The following is a 14,703-nucleotide window of genomic DNA, read 5'->3' on the forward strand; positions in this document are numbered from 1 at the left end:
AAAAAAGACGGCTCGGTTGGGGTTCCGAAGAGTGAGAAACTTTATCTTCGGATGACCAGCAGACTTACCGAGAAAATGGAAGGCCGGGTGGGCCGTGAGCGACAGTATATCATGCAGGTTGAGGGGTGGCAGGAAACCTTGTAACGTGGTCTGGATGGATTCTTGAATTCGAAAAAAACAAAAAACAAAATGGCTTGGATATCATATCATACATTTTCCCCCAAATCACTCGTAGGCATAATACTGCCGTGGCCAAATATTCATCGCCGTCTTCTGCCCACTCTCCAACGGTAGACCGGCGTGTTTCGTGCGCGTGTCCCCCGTGCCGTTGGGATGTAGATTGATCCAGAACAAAGAATTACCAGCAACAGGCCGGAATGCCAGTCCCCCATCTTCATGCTCCCTCCACAGTGGTTTCTGTTGCTCCCCACCCCCGCTTTCCCTTTGGGTGATTCCAGGTTGCTCCCCCTTGGGGCCGGGTGCGACGATGCTCTTTGCAAAAGGAAAGTATGTTTCACCGCCTGTGCAGTCGTCCTCCAGAATGGCAAAGAAGCTCGCAAGCCTGTTCCATGTATTCCAGCTCCCATCGTCTGCCCAGAGCGGACTGGCGAACCAGTCATGGTGCAGGGTGAATTGCTGTCCGGTTGTGTATCGAACCAGCTGAGGTTGACCCATCTCATCCCAGCCATCGCGGAACATGTTACCCAAGAAGTTGCGAGCTCGCTTGAGGACGCATTGTACTGTCGGGTTGTCTTCTGGTAGTCCAGCAGAGCTCGACGTCCGTTCCTTTGTGTTTTGTTGGCGACCTCCCTTGGTGACTTTTGATGGAGCAAATTCGGGCTCGCCAGCTTGGAGGAGCTGGGTAATCTCAGTCGGGGTAATGAGGTTGTGTATGTAGATAATCAACGGGTCAAGAGAGACCAGCTCAGTGCGGTAGGAGTGGGAGGTATCGCAGGAGAAGGGCGCCTTGGTGCTGACGGGCTCACTCCCCGTGTTATTCTTCAAGAATGAAAGACTCAGAGGGACTTTAGCAACAGGAAGATCAGTGATGAAGGATGTGATTTGTGGTGGAGCGATCCTAGTGAAGTATGGTATCCCTAATCCGAGCAGAGCTGCTCCAGCAGAGATACCCGCCACCTTGGCCACGTTTGTAGTCATGTCGAGTCGCGCAAACTGGCATCAGAGAGCAAGACAAAATGTGCCCCAGAGCCTGATGAACGTCGCACCTACAAGCTGATATAGCACCCTAACACAAAGAGTGGCCCAGCCCATCCTTTCTCCATCCTGCTCATACCAGTTCCTCCTGGACCATCCTCCTCCGCCACCAAGCATCCAGACATTCAAACCCGCTGCCGCCAAGTACCGATTCTGTCACCTCCCCTCCCAAAATCGACGATTGCATAACCTTGCGCAAAAAATGCCAGGCCAAGAAGACCTCAAGGAGGGTGTCTCGACAAGCTCACTGGCCGGGGAAAGCAGAGCCAAGCCGTCGCAGCTATTGTCCGATCTGTTTCTAAATGGTGGGTGGCATGGCGGCTTTTGATCCGACAAATGGTGTTTACGATCGGGTAATTTTCCGGCATCCAGTCTCAGCGGTGGGAGGTTACCCCGACATAACGCCCTCAGGAACCCGGTCTGGGTAGCAGTTCTGTCCGGTTATTTCGGTAGGACTTGACCACAGAGGTGATTATGGTCACCGTGATGTTACTCCACCAATCCGCATGACACCGGGGCGTTCTTGGCTCGGAACCAGCAGACCCCATCAGTCGAGTCGGCGTTGAAAGTCGGTAACGAGGTATGGTCGATATGTTGGATGCGGGGTGTGGCTGTTGGTATGTTTTGTGACTGTCGAAGGCTTTGTAGGTGGTTGTCGTCTCGTCCCGGAAAGCATTATACGATCAAGAAAGAATGACAGAAGCTCTGAGGCCAAGTTAATCGATCCAATCCACTGGACAGCATTGCGATAGCAGCCGACCAAGATGTTGAAGGTGTTGTCAAGCTTTGTTGCCTGTTGATATGCCCGGAACGGCTGTACAATGCTCCAGGGTCACAAACGTTAATTTTCGTGACTTTCCAGGGCTTTAACCAGTGTGATAGCAAGGGGCAGAGAGCCACTTACGAAAGTGTCACACCAGGTCACTCTTTTAGTATTTTCTATGGGAGTGTACTTGGCCTTGCATTTACACTGCCTTTGACGCTTAGGCCAACATTTACTGTTACGTGAAGACACCTGGCCGTGGCCTGGCCTCGGCTACCCTCACAAAATACTGGCCATTTTCTCGGCCTTTCAGCCTGGGTTTATTGGGAGTGGTCCCCCTGGTGCCCCCCTTGTTAAGTGGCCTTGGCAAGTACCAGACTAGCGTTTATCATCCTGGAGGGTTGTATGTGACGAGGTTCAAATTGGACACCGAAGACTTACTGGCTGCAGTCGAACAGTCCAGACCTCTGGGCCCTTTCCATGCCTCTGGAGGTTGCTGCCTCTGTAAAGAGACGTCGTTTCAGTATAAAGCTGTATCTTGTTAACAGAATGGAGCGAGCCATTGAGAGAAACAGCGAGCCATAGTGCATTGCGTGATCTTTCAAAGTCAGTTTGTCTGCATCAAGTGTTATTACAAAGGAGAGTTATTCATGCCCTTCTACTTCCTCGCTGCCGACATCATAGCCCCCATATTCCCAGCAATCGTCCCCCCATCCACGAGAATATCCGTCCCCGTAACATACGACGCCTCGCTCCCAGCCAAAAAGGCAACCACGCTCGCAATTTCGTCCGCCGTCCCTCCCCTCTGCAGCGGCGTCCCAGAGATAATCTGCTTGATCGTCTCCCCATGCGGCGACTCCAACTCCTGTCTCACCATCGCCGTCAGAATAACTCCCGGGCTGACACTGTTGATCCTAGCACCCTTCTCTGCCCAAGCCCTTGCCGCCGCCTGAACCCTCAGATAATTCGCAGCCTTCGATAGCGAATACGCCATGGACGGGTCATTATTCTCCACCAATTCCTTCAACTCTGGCCTATCCAGGATTGTATCCCTCCTGCTCGTGGCAAAATGCGCTGCCAGATCTGGTGATGGCTGTGCGCCGAAGCGAGCCATGCTCGCGATGCAAATCATGCTGCCTCCCGGGGCCACGACCTCTCGGAAAGCGTCGATGACGTTGACTGTGCCGAGTAAATCGACCTTGAAGATGCGGTCTGCGGGTGCCATGGCTGGGGATAGACCGGCTGTGTGAACGATGGTTTCGAGTCTTCCTGCTTGCGCAGCGGCAGAGGCAAACTTCTGAACAGAGGCATAGTCCGAGACATCGATGAGCTGCGTTTGAACTTCGTGTCCATCGTTTCTCAGCGATGTGGCCGCGCTGTCGAGGTTGGCTTGGGAGAAGTCGGAGAGGAAGAGAGTTGTGCGGGCTGAAGAGAGGGCAAGGCGGCGAGCAGAGGCAAGACCCATGCCACCGGATCCTATGATTGCTACTACTCTACGAGGGAAAGCCATAATGGGCAGTATAAGGGGAAATAGTGTGGTGTAAGTCGAATTCAGGGGGTGTTGGGGGTTAGGGTTGTATGTTTGTAGGGTGTGAACTGAGTATTTCAGCCCTATCTGTTGGTTTCTGGTCAATTATGGGGGTAAGTGGGTAAGTGGGGTTGCAAAAAGATTATCCCCTACTTGGGCTTCTTCTCAAAGATATAGTTGAGGGGCACAACGAGGCTGTTCCGACTTCAATTCGCTGACTGTACTGTCAGCTGATTCTCGCCGGACCCGAAGTTCTGGACTGTATCCTCTCCCGAATTTCCACGGCTCATCAGCAAATTCGGGTCGGCTTGACCGTCGAGACTGCTGGTCTTCAGTCCGAGAGTCCGTGGCCACAGCCCACACTGTTCGCAGGCCACGGAGACAGCAAGCCAATGCCGTTCCGGGCCTAGTAGGACGGAGGAATCACCCCGCTGTCCACCCACTTCAGTGCCGAATCCGACGTGGCCGCACGCTCAAGAAGCCGCTATGTGGGGCTTGGGATTGAAGGGTATCCGCTTATCAGGAGATTTTTGAAACCTCACGACTCCACTTTGGACATCACCGGATCTGCTGTCTTGAGAAGAAAGGCAAGGTCCGAATGTAAGTGGTCAGGGACTTGGGAGAGATATGGTCGCCGACCAACGGGACTTTTTTACCACCATCCTCCTCATGACATGGAAACCTGACGAGTCTTCGCGTTAAGACACTGTCAGCTTCGTGTCCTGACGCCCTGCAAGACCTGTGATGAGTGGCCTGTTAAAAGGGGCAGTGAGGAGGCTGGAAGCAACACACTTTCAGGAGGTGGTGTATCACATTTACGCGACCCGCGTGCATGCAAACCGAAGCACGAACGAGAAGATTCATGTTGTGCTGTTCGCCAGCATTTTCTTCATTACAGGGGTGAATGTCCTGAAGATGACGTCAGGAACGATGTGAGCACTTATGTGGGTGACGAAATAACTTGTGCAAATAATTTCAACCTTACTCACTATTCGACCATCAAACCACCACCAAAAAGGATATTTTCCTCAAAGAAAGTTTCAAAGCGTCTTAATACAGGCTTATGACTGTTTAGGATTTTCTTTGGAATTTTTAATCCAAAGTGTGGTGGTGAAAAAAGGTACCTTGAGTAGAGGGTCGATATCAATTTGTACAAGTTATTTCGTCACCCACGTGGCACTCAGCGCAAGAACAGATGAAGCTCTATCCCGAGCTCTGATGCCGGGGAGACGGGGGCTCTTCCCCAGAAAATCTAGGGTCCAGACCAGATCAGCGTGCCATTCTGCACTTCTGACAAGCATTCATGGAAGCGGATGGCACACAACGGGTTATTTGGTGGTCGGTTACGGCGGTGAGGGATTCTCTCGTGAAGAGTGCCATCTCCTGTCGATAGATGTTGTGTCCTCACTTTTGGCTGTCATTATCCAGGTGGTTTTGGCATTCAGATTAAATATTCCACCAGACAGTGACACCAGGATTTGCGTATGACGATATCAACTGCAAAGTCCCAGCTTTATCAACTACTTGAAACCGTCGGTTGACAGTCGTGGAACTCTTATCGTTGGCACTCTACCCCGCATCATAGCCAGGAGGGTGATGACGAGGCGGGGTAGCGAGGCCTGTAATATAGTGGATGACAGGAAACAAACAAGACGATAATATGATGAACAGGCGATACTACTACCAGGTAAACTTCTCATTGGCCTTTGATGCTCTCTCAAGAGTCACAACAGAAATGCTTTGTTTGAGAGCCACACGACTCGTGCCAGAAGCTCGGGTGCTCCGGTGAAAAGGCGGAGGGGAGCGCCGAGACTGCAAAGAAGCCCTGAAAAGCTGGAAAAAGTATGGGCCACATGCCAGATCATACAGTGGGAAGCTTCGTCGTGCTGAAACCGGGAATTTGCAGGCTGGGAAATGCATCGTTGAGCGGGTTTTGGCTCGAATTATCGTCTTTCCCTTCTCCAGCCCTATATAGAAAATTTCTTTGACACTTTGTTCCTTTTATGAAGCTTGGGATCTTGGTTTTCCTTGTCCACCCGCCCGTGGCGCCATTGATGACGCCCTTGCTTGTTTCTGGTGACAGTGACGAGGGGACCCTGTCCAGGGCCCGCGCTAATATCCGGGCGCAAGGCAGATGACGCGCGACACTACGTCATAGCCAAGCTAACTCCCCCCCTCCTCCGACAAAATGCAGCCATGCGAGATTGAGAACCTGCTGCGGCATTCTGCCAGGTGACTGGAGTAATTTGACTGGGCTTTCCCATCATCTGGGAGCAACGTGTTCGCCTGTTCTACTCTGCTAGTGTAGCGATTTTGACAGCTGTGGGCTTTTGTCTCTGATCGCAGCAGCTGGTTTGCTTGGAAGCATTTCCTGCCGTCCTGCCATCCATCCTCCCCCTCAACTGGTGCTGTACACCTGACAAATCGAACTTTTTCTGCGGCGGACTCTGCCCAGGCAAGCGCGTACCAGTTATCGCTCGCTCTATGATGAAAATGATGATGAAAGCGGGTGCCTGAGAGAAGAAAGACATTAAGAAAGAGACGGCCCCCATCGATTGGTCGACCTCCGCCCCGGTTACATCCCTCAGAAGCCGCAGCCCATCCATTTCTTGGTTCAGTCTCCGTTGCAGCCACAGTGACCTCAGACCCTCCCACTCCCCCCTCCTACCGATTGCATATCTCCTCGACGATCCCGCTGTCTTGTTCCAGACAAACGTCGTCTGGTCTTCATCGTCATTTTTTTGAGGGAAACATATCCCCTACCGCACCGCGAGGTCCACTACCCCAAACCTTCCCGTCCTCAACCTTCAATCTTCCCATCATCACCGCTGCTGCTTCTACACTACATCCCATCGAGAGGAAGATAGATATCAACGAGAAACCGAGAAAACTGCAAGAGTCGACATTTGGCTGTGGATACCGCCAACTTTCTACCTTAGCGCCTTGAAAGAATAACCTTTTGAGTTTTTCGGCAGGAAAGCCAAGACAGGGTGCTATTGCTGCCCCTCACTGACCGCCAAAAGCACATCTCCACCCGAGATCGAGTCGAGGACGATCACCACCAGAACAAAGTAAACAGAGGGAGAACAGCGAACACTCGCGATCATGTCGACAATACAGCAACTCAAAAACTTCATCCGTCATGGTATGTCGCTTGTCCCCTCTCCGCTGGGCTGTTTTGTGCGCCGCCAGCATCGGGAAGCAGGTGCTGCAGATCACAGCGTGCGACTGCTACTCAGTGGCTTCGTCCCAAATAACGGAACTCGAAACTGATGTCACCGTCACTGTCACAGGCAAACAAGCTCGAGCCGCCAATGCTGACGACTCTGCACGCACAAAACATGAGCACTCTCCTCCCCATTCGCAAGCCCATGCGAAGCAGCACAATATGGCGCCAGCAGTTTCGGAGCCTGTGTACGGAGCGGGTGCCCCACGACAAAACCACGTCGATGCCTATTCGACTGCCGGAGATGCCCAAAACAGAGTGGCCCAGGCCGGCCATGTAGCCGCGCACCATGTCGAACCAGCCCAGGGTGTCAGCAGCAAGACAAAGAAGAGGGTACCTGACGAAAACATCGCCAAGTTGGTCGCCGAAGAGAATGCCGACAAGAATAAGCTTCCGAGGTATCAAGGTCTCGAGCGCTGGCAACTTGTTGAAAAGATGGGAGACGGCGCCTTCAGCAACGTATACCGCGCCCGCGACCTGCAAGGCCAACACGGAGAGGTGGCCATCAAGGTCGTTCGCAAGTTCGAGATGAACAACATGCAGGTATGTGATATAGCCTGATTCCAGCCTCTTCTTCGTTCCTACCCACGCTTCCCTCTCCTCCTCTCCTATCCTCTCCCTTCATTTCCTTTCCTTTTGTTTTTTCTTTTCCTCCAAGTCCCCCTTACCAACATGCGGGACCCGTTTTAGAGCAACAAGCATCTCCATCCGGATTTCAAGCCAAAGGCTCCCAAAGCAGCAGAGGTGCGAGAAATTTCTTTTCCTTTGTCCCAAGCGCTGTGTTTGTATTTGGACTTCCTGTTGCAAGCGCATATGCTCAGTCTCTGTGTTCTCAGTGAACTAACCGCCTGCTTAGCGGGCAAACATTCTCAAAGAAGTTCAGATTATGAAGCAACTCGACCACCCCAATATTGTCAAGTTGATCGACTTTTCCGAGTCCCAGCACTATTACTTTATTATTCTGGAGCTGGCTCCAGGTGGCGAGCTGTTCCATCAGATCGTTCGCCTGACCTACTTCAGCGAGGAGCTCTCCCGTCATGTCATCGTCCAAGTGGCCAAGGCGCTTGAGCACCTCCACGAAGAAAAGGGAATCGTTCATCGGTAGGTAGTCTCATGAACTCCTCGTGGCCTGGCAGTCGTTGTTTGTTAACAATCTACCAGTGATATCAAGCCTGAAAATATTCTTTTCAGCCCAATCCCGATGGTGCCCTCGAAGCACCCGAAGCCCAAGCAACCGGGCGACGAGGACAAGGTAGACGAAGGAGAGTTCATCAAAGGGGTGGGTGCTGGAGGTATTGGCCAGATCAAAATCGCAGACTTTGGCCTCTCCAAGATTGTTTGGGATAACCAGACCATGACGCCATGCGGTACTGTTGGTTATACCGCTCCCGAAATCGTCAAGGATGAGCGGTACTCAAAGTCAGTTGATATGTGGGCGCTTGGCTGTGTGCTTTACACCATGTTGTGCGGTTTCCCGCCATTCTACGACGAGAGTATCGAGGTGCTCACCGAGAAGGTTGCCAAGGGGCAGTACACCTTCCTCTCCCCTTGGTGGGATGACATCAGCAAGTCGGCCCAGGATTTGATCTCACATCTTCTCTGCGTCGATCCCGAGCAGCGATACACCATCAAGGAGTTCTTGGCTCATCCCTGGATTCGCGAGTCTGGTCCTACACCACGTGACGAGAAGAAGTCGGCCATGTCGTCAGACGGTGTTTTGAGGGCGTTCGATGCCACCAAGCTTGTGGACGGCGACAAGCGCTACGATTTCCGCTCGCCTGCTGCGGTCAATCTGCGTGAGGTGTTTGACGTTGGATACGCAGTCCACAGACAGGAAGAAGAGGGCAAAAGAAGGAAGCAAATTGGTGGAAAGGCTGGCGTTGATCGCCTTGCCGAGCTGGATGAAGATGCTGAGATGGAGGAGGCACCTGCAGGCTCGACTCAGCAAATTGAGCAAAGCATGCGCAACACTCAGATTAAGGATCACGAGCAGCGCGGGCGCGATCGATCTCGGAAACCCCATCCTCCGCCTGCCGCGGCTGAGCAAAAGGGTTATGGTCAGCATTCGGCTACTGTCGCCGCCGCCGCAAGACAGCAAGTTCGCGAACGTCAACGACAGAAGGGTGTTTTCGAGTTGAACCTTGATGGAGCTACATTATTGGGACGTCGCGGTGCAAAGCCTGCGACTCGGGTGGCGTAGAGAGCTCCGGAGCACAAGGATGTCCGCGGGGAGGATAGGTTGCAGACAGGCGACGGCAGCGTCAGCCCTTCTGTGCGGCCAGAGGAACTTCCAACACCAATGTTGGAGGTGCCACCAGAGGTTGAGTTCTCTGCTAATGACCTCAAGGCGTTGGCAGAGACTGTCAGCATCAATATGAGGGATGGCAGCGAAGGAAATTCGAGGGAGTAACATGGGTTATGGAGTTATGCGTCGGTGGGACCGGAAGTGGTGCATTTCTGGGAAAGCGTGTGACGGGTAGACACTCTAGGAGGACATGGGCTTCAAGTACAGCTCGGGTGCTCTCTTCTCTGCATCAATTTCTTCTTTTTTTCTTCAGGCAATGCATTGCGGTTTCGGTGTAGTGTAAAGGTACCCTATATGAGAGATATCATGGGCGGTGTTAGCGGCAATCGTTCTTAGTTTACTGTCAATACTTCAAAACTCACTGGATCATTTTGACGTGACATATGATGAGCTCTCCGTTCAATGGCCGCCACATGGCTTCTTGGAGTTCCGAGTGTGGTACCCCAGATCTCTTGTCTCGGACAGTCCTCAATATCGATCAAAGGGGGTTTTACCCGAAACCATGTCTCATTTGGATCCATGGCAGCGGAACAATGGGTGGATGCAGGGATTCACATGTAAATGGAACACCATTCCGTTCCTGTGCCCTCTCGTCTTCCATTTGGGAGAATTTCATGCTCTAAATACCTTGGTCCATTCCATGAAATTAAAACGAAATTGTCATTACTGCCTCTCAACAACCCTGAAATTCCTACTGTGAAATGTTGACAGGCGACAATCGACTGGCGATTCCAGTCAGAATTCCTTCGTGGATGTGCATTTGTAGAGGTTCTTTCATGTATATATTCTTGGGGATCTTCTCCTGTCAAGATCTGTCTAACCAGATCCCCACCGTTCCTTTACTCGTCTCCAGCTTACACCTACTTCCTGATCACTCACCGTTGCCATGTCTGACTTAACCAACACCTTCCCAGCCTTCTCCCTCGCCGGGGTTGCCAATGCAAATGGCTACTGCAGTCTCGCTCTGGCAGAGGCTGTACTGGGATGCGGGACCCTTGATATAGATCTGGGGGGCAGCTCGTTCAGGGCTGATATTCTGCCTGACAGAATCATCATCTCTGCTACTGAACCGCTCGAGGAGGATGCTTTTCGTGAAGAGGGCAGCTCCACCACCGAGACCACCGAGACGACAAGCAGTGCGACAGGCGTTTCTTCTTTGGTATACCGATTCGCACCACCAGCTGGTCCGGGTGGGCTGTTGTGGGCGCTTGACCTGCAGCAGGCCTCTACGTCGACGATTCAATCGACTGTGACATCTACCCGGACGAGCACGAGGACTTCGAAGTCGACTTCTACTTCTACCTGGACTAGGACTTCGACCAGGCCGACGACTTCGACTTTGACGGTTAGGGCTACTTCGACATCTACTGCCAGGTCTACATCTGTTTCCGCCGCTAGGTCCGCCTCAACTAGATCTACTTCAACATCAACCTCGAGGTCGACTTCCACCTCGACATCGCGATCTACCTTGACACCAAGGCCATCCACCACGTCAACGTCTATTCCAACTGTCAGGTCAGCGTCTACTTCGACCGTGAGGCCAACCACAACCATCAGATCAACTTCGACCTCGACAAGAACCTCGACCAGGACCTCCACGTCCACCTCGACATCCACCGTAACTCGGAGATTCCCCTTTCTGACAATCGGCAGAAGTGCCGCTTCGTCAACCGTTGCACCCGCAGCCATCGCCGGCCCCAATTTCCCTGGCGCCCCTCGCTTCCCTCCAGGAAGAACACTCCATACCTCGTCCTCCTCCTCTTCTCCTGCAACCGCCCCCGTAACACCGCCCGTCTATCCAACACGACTCCGCGCTCAAGATCTCCTATCCCTCCACGGGGTCCTCAACACCATCCTCGGCCGACGCTCCTACCGCGCCAAGGCACAAGACAAGGACGAACCCGAGCTCAACACCTCCAAAAGCGGCAGCAACCTCCCCGGCTCCATCCCTCCTGCCACTCAGGCCGAGGGCGACCAGCCCGATCTGGCCAACAATGCCACCGAACTCATCTCCTCGTCTTGCCCCCGGCCTGGCGTGTCCAAGCTCCTCGACATCAGCATCGACTTGTCGCGCATCGACATCGATCTTGACGTTTATCTCGACATTCTTGGCGGTTCGGCTTCTTCGTCTGGTGGTGGTGGTCTTGTCTCTGGTTTGCTTGATGGGATTCTCGGTCGGCGGGATCTGAAGGCAAAGGCTGAGGAGAAGGCTGGGGAGGCGAGGGGAAGGGCTCAGGAGCTCAGGGACCGTCTCAGGGCTGATGCTCGGGAGAAAAAGGAGCGGGTGTTGGAGAAGACGTATGAGGCTAGGTGTGGTGCTGTTCTTGCTGTTCCCACTGCTGTCTCGTCAGCTGCTCCTTCGGCAACAAGCACCGGGGCTGCTCCTCCTCCCCGTCCTGCCAAGGGTAATAACCGGCTGAGTCGGCCTGAGCTGCCAGCGGGGGAGGTCACTGAGACGGTTGTTACTGTTGAGGAGGTCAGTGAGGAGGTTGTGGTGGAGGAGTGTATTCTGACGTGTGAGCGGGCGTCGGTGAAGGCGAGTGTCGAGGCTGGGGAGATGAGGGGGTGTCTTGGGGTTACGGTGAGGAGGAGGGCAGGAGTGGATAATTGTGTGTATTTTGTTGGTGGGGTGGAGGTGGTGGATTTGGAGGTTGTGTTGTTGATTGAGGAGGAGGTTCAGGGTGGTAGGTTGGGTGAGGAGGTGGACGAGGACGAGGACGAGGATCTGAGGAGCGATTCTTTTGTTCCTGTTGGGAGGGTTAGGAGGGAGTAGGATTTCTTTATGATGAGGTGGGCGATGTGAAGATATCTCTGTTTTGGGTCGATTTTTCCTATGTTGAAGTAATTGAAGGAGGCTTTGTTTTGGGAGTCTTTGGGTTTGGAAATACAAAGGGTAATGGATAGGTTGTATAACGATATCATTAGCATCTTTGTCGTTGAGACCTGTGGAGCCATGTTGCAATTGCCCCTGTCGAGCATGGAGCCGAAGAAATCAGGGTCCAGGGATCTGACTATTTGGGCATGGATCACCACAATCTGCAACTACAACAAGGCAAACGACATAATTTTGGGCAGATCAAGGAAAATTCCATGTTTTTTGCTTGGAATCTCGTGTTTGGAGGCAACATATACCTAAGAGATTGCCAACAGTCTTTGCACTTCTTGTTGCCCTTACATCGAATTGAACGTTGGTCCTAAGAGATATATTCAATCCTATACCTTTTAGGCTAGCAACGGCGCTCTTGGACTTGGCTGCATGCATGCTAGAGCCAACGGTCTGGGTGACGACATAATTGCCAGCGGCCACGAGAGTCAGGCATGACTTTATGAGTTATTCAGTCCATACCGGGCTTATGACATCTGGTTTGACTCTCTTCAGCTTCAGGTCTGTCTTCATGGCATCTGCAGGGTACCAACTCAATCATTATCCTGAGGAGTCGTTCCTTCTCAGATATTCAACCTCGGCTCCACAGCCTCCCGAGACACCGTTCCAGTCCCCCAGTTTGGGAAGGACAGAGTTTCCGCTACTTCTCTTAGCCTCCTGCGGAACAAAGCTTAATACAAGGGATCAGACACACGCCAGAAGAAAAAAAAGGAAAGAGCCAACACCAACCACCACGACGCTCACACCACGGGGGAACAAACTTGATCTATTCCCATCTCAGTAAATCCCTTGCCTTTCGTGCGAGAGCCTGCTCCTCCGTCCCATCATTCATCAACTCGTCGCCCCGAGCCGGTCTCCTGTTCATCACACCATAAACACTCTCGGCGAACAACCATAAAAATGAAGCCACAAACCCTCCTCTCAACCCTCCTCTTCACAACCACAGCCACATCCACAACCCTCACCCTGAACGAAGACGGCAACTTTCCCGAAATCTGCACACAAACTTGCCGGAAAGCGCTCCACCTCGCCAACGCCGTACAAGGCTGGGGGAGAAGACTGTGCGCGCCAGGGTCTGACTTTATGAGCTACAAATTCGAGTGCTGGGTTTGCATCGCCATCAGCGGTGGGGGGACCACGAGGGGGACCGAGTTTGAGGATGTGGGGAGGATGTGTGTGGAATATATGCCGTGAGGGTGGATTTGCTTGCTGTTGTGGGGAAAGAGGAATAATCAAATGGTGGCTTGGGATTGATTGGGCTTGGGAGAGGGGGGGTAATTAATGATGGATGGGGTGGGACGGAACACAACTTTGCTGGAACCAAGGATGGGTGGGGGTTGGATTGCTAATATCGGAGTAAATGGGGTGGATAACTTCCTCGTTTGTCACACATTACAGGAGGATATGTTATTAGACATGATCGAATTGAAAGGGTTGTAGTGGCAAGAGAGGCACACGGATAGCATGGCTCATATACACTGACAATGATGAGAGAGCGTATGTGATAGCTGAGCGAAACCTAGAAGACAGGAGCAACATTAAGTGCGCACATGATCCAGATACAAGGTTCACATGGCATCAGACATATTAGCGTTGAATGGGTGGCGGTAGAGGTGAAGAAATAATCCATTATAGGCCGTTAAAGATGAGACAACCTTAACTGAGCCCCCTGCTTATCTGACGAAGGCACAACCTCCCCCCGCCTCCCCCTTATATGGAATCCTACTCTACGCCGAAGAGCAAATTTTAAGGGTTGAAAAATATTTAATATGCCTTAAAAGATTGTTGAAAGACCCCAAATGATAATTCAAAAGCCTTTAGAGAAGCTAAGAGGCCTTAAAAGATTACTTGAAGGCACAGCCATGCATCCAGAAAAGAAAGGCTCTTTGGACGCTGAATGATATGTTGGTGATGTGGCTTACAGTATGGTTCAGAAAGTGTTCCATGCTCTCCGACTTCGGGCAGGGCTGGCAATTATTCAACAAAGGCTGGCCGCAATTCAATAGAAGCTGGCCGCACTGGGAAGGACAGTTTTCCCACGCTCTGCGGCCGTGTACATGGTAGTGGTCTCGATAGAAGTGTGACCTCAACTCTTCCTTCTCTTCGTAGATAGTGCCGAATGGACAGGTTACCAACGGGCAAAACAAATACCCAAGTTTGTTTGTGACACCCTCGCACGCTTCCCAGTGTTGAATTGGCCATTTGGGCGCTTTCCTGGCACAACACAAGACTGTCGACATGCGGAGGGAGAGGCATGTAGCCAACCGAACCTTGATCACGTTTTTGCATACGGAATTGTTTGACGCGATCAAGGCGTATATTTGTCTGTATAGATATACCGCGGTGGTGTGGAGGCCTATTCGATTCCATATAGTTGGTGGGAATATGTAGTAGTCGAAACGGCGGAGCTTGTCGGTTTCCTTGTGCAAGGACTGGAGTTGCCCCTCAAGTTCCTTTCGCCACTGCCAAACTTTGTCATCTGTGCAGGTTGAATATCCTGACGTAGACAGTGATGGGTCAGAGCTTATTCCAAGGGGGGTCACGGTTGGACATACTCTCTAGCGCTCTTGTTATGCACAAAAGGCGGTATAATATAGTATGACGGATATCATTATAATTTGCCACTCTGGCGTCCAAGGAATCAGGCAAGCTTGCCGTGACTACCTCCTTGTCAACCCATTGCTGCAATCGTTTTCTCCATCTCGGTTCCTAGTCCTGGTCGAATGGTCGGTTGATAGCTGGAGGCAAAGCCTCAAGAGCACTTTTGAGTATCAACGGGTCG

At 52.1% G+C, this 14,703-nt stretch overlaps 6 protein-coding genes across 6 annotated transcripts; 3 read left to right on the plus strand and 3 right to left on the minus strand.

Annotated features, from left to right (window-relative positions):
- Window positions 1-225: 225 nt before the first annotated feature.
- QC762_105450 (uncharacterized protein) lies at window positions 226-1,158 on the minus strand (the record flags this gene model as incomplete). The annotated part of the gene is made up of 1 exon (XM_062884936.1): window positions 226-1,158. One exon carries the CDS (start codon window positions 1,156-1,158, stop codon window positions 226-228), a length of 933 nt encoding a protein of 310 aa, XP_062747851.1.
- Window positions 1,159-2,636: 1,478 nt separating this feature from the next.
- On the minus strand, window positions 2,637-3,488 carry QC762_105460 (uncharacterized protein; the record flags this gene model as incomplete). The annotated part of the gene is made up of 1 exon (XM_062884937.1): window positions 2,637-3,488. One exon carries the CDS (start codon window positions 3,486-3,488, stop codon window positions 2,637-2,639), a length of 852 nt encoding a protein of 283 aa, XP_062747852.1.
- Window positions 3,489-5,745: 2,257 nt separating this feature from the next.
- On the plus strand, window positions 5,746-8,932 carry srk1 (MAPK-activated protein kinase Srk1; the record flags this gene model as incomplete). The annotated part of the gene is made up of 5 exons (XM_062884938.1): window positions 5,746-6,651; window positions 6,800-7,275; window positions 7,423-7,476; window positions 7,589-7,833; window positions 7,894-8,932. Exons 1-5 carry the CDS (start codon window positions 6,612-6,614, stop codon window positions 8,930-8,932), a joined length of 1,854 nt encoding a protein of 617 aa, XP_062747853.1. The 5' UTR covers window positions 5,746-6,611.
- A 991-nt stretch (window positions 8,933-9,923) lies between these two features.
- On the plus strand, window positions 9,924-11,810 carry QC762_105480 (uncharacterized protein; the record flags this gene model as incomplete). Its single annotated transcript, XM_062884939.1, has 3 exons — window positions 9,924-10,421; window positions 10,569-11,094; window positions 11,116-11,810. 3 exons carry the CDS (start codon window positions 9,924-9,926, stop codon window positions 11,808-11,810), a joined length of 1,719 nt encoding a protein of 572 aa, XP_062747854.1.
- A 1,011-nt stretch (window positions 11,811-12,821) lies between these two features.
- QC762_105485 (uncharacterized protein) lies at window positions 12,822-13,115 on the plus strand (the record flags this gene model as incomplete). Its single annotated transcript, XM_062884940.1, has 1 exon — window positions 12,822-13,115. One exon carries the CDS (start codon window positions 12,822-12,824, stop codon window positions 13,113-13,115), a length of 294 nt encoding a protein of 97 aa, XP_062747855.1.
- A 630-nt stretch (window positions 13,116-13,745) lies between these two features.
- On the minus strand, window positions 13,746-14,474 carry QC762_105488 (uncharacterized protein; the record flags this gene model as incomplete). Its single annotated transcript, XM_062884941.1, has 2 exons — window positions 13,746-14,418; window positions 14,465-14,474. The coding sequence occupies 2 exons, from the start codon at window positions 14,472-14,474 to the stop codon at window positions 13,766-13,768; spliced, it is 663 nt and encodes a 220-aa protein (XP_062747856.1). The 3' UTR covers window positions 13,746-13,765.
- Between the last annotated feature and the right edge of the window lie 229 nt (window positions 14,475-14,703).

Source organism: Podospora pseudocomata (genome assembly GCF_035222375.1).
Source record: "Podospora pseudocomata strain CBS 415.72m chromosome 1 map unlocalized CBS415.72m_1, whole genome shotgun sequence".
Lineage (NCBI taxonomy): Eukaryota > Fungi > Ascomycota > Sordariomycetes > Sordariales > Podosporaceae > Podospora > Podospora pseudocomata.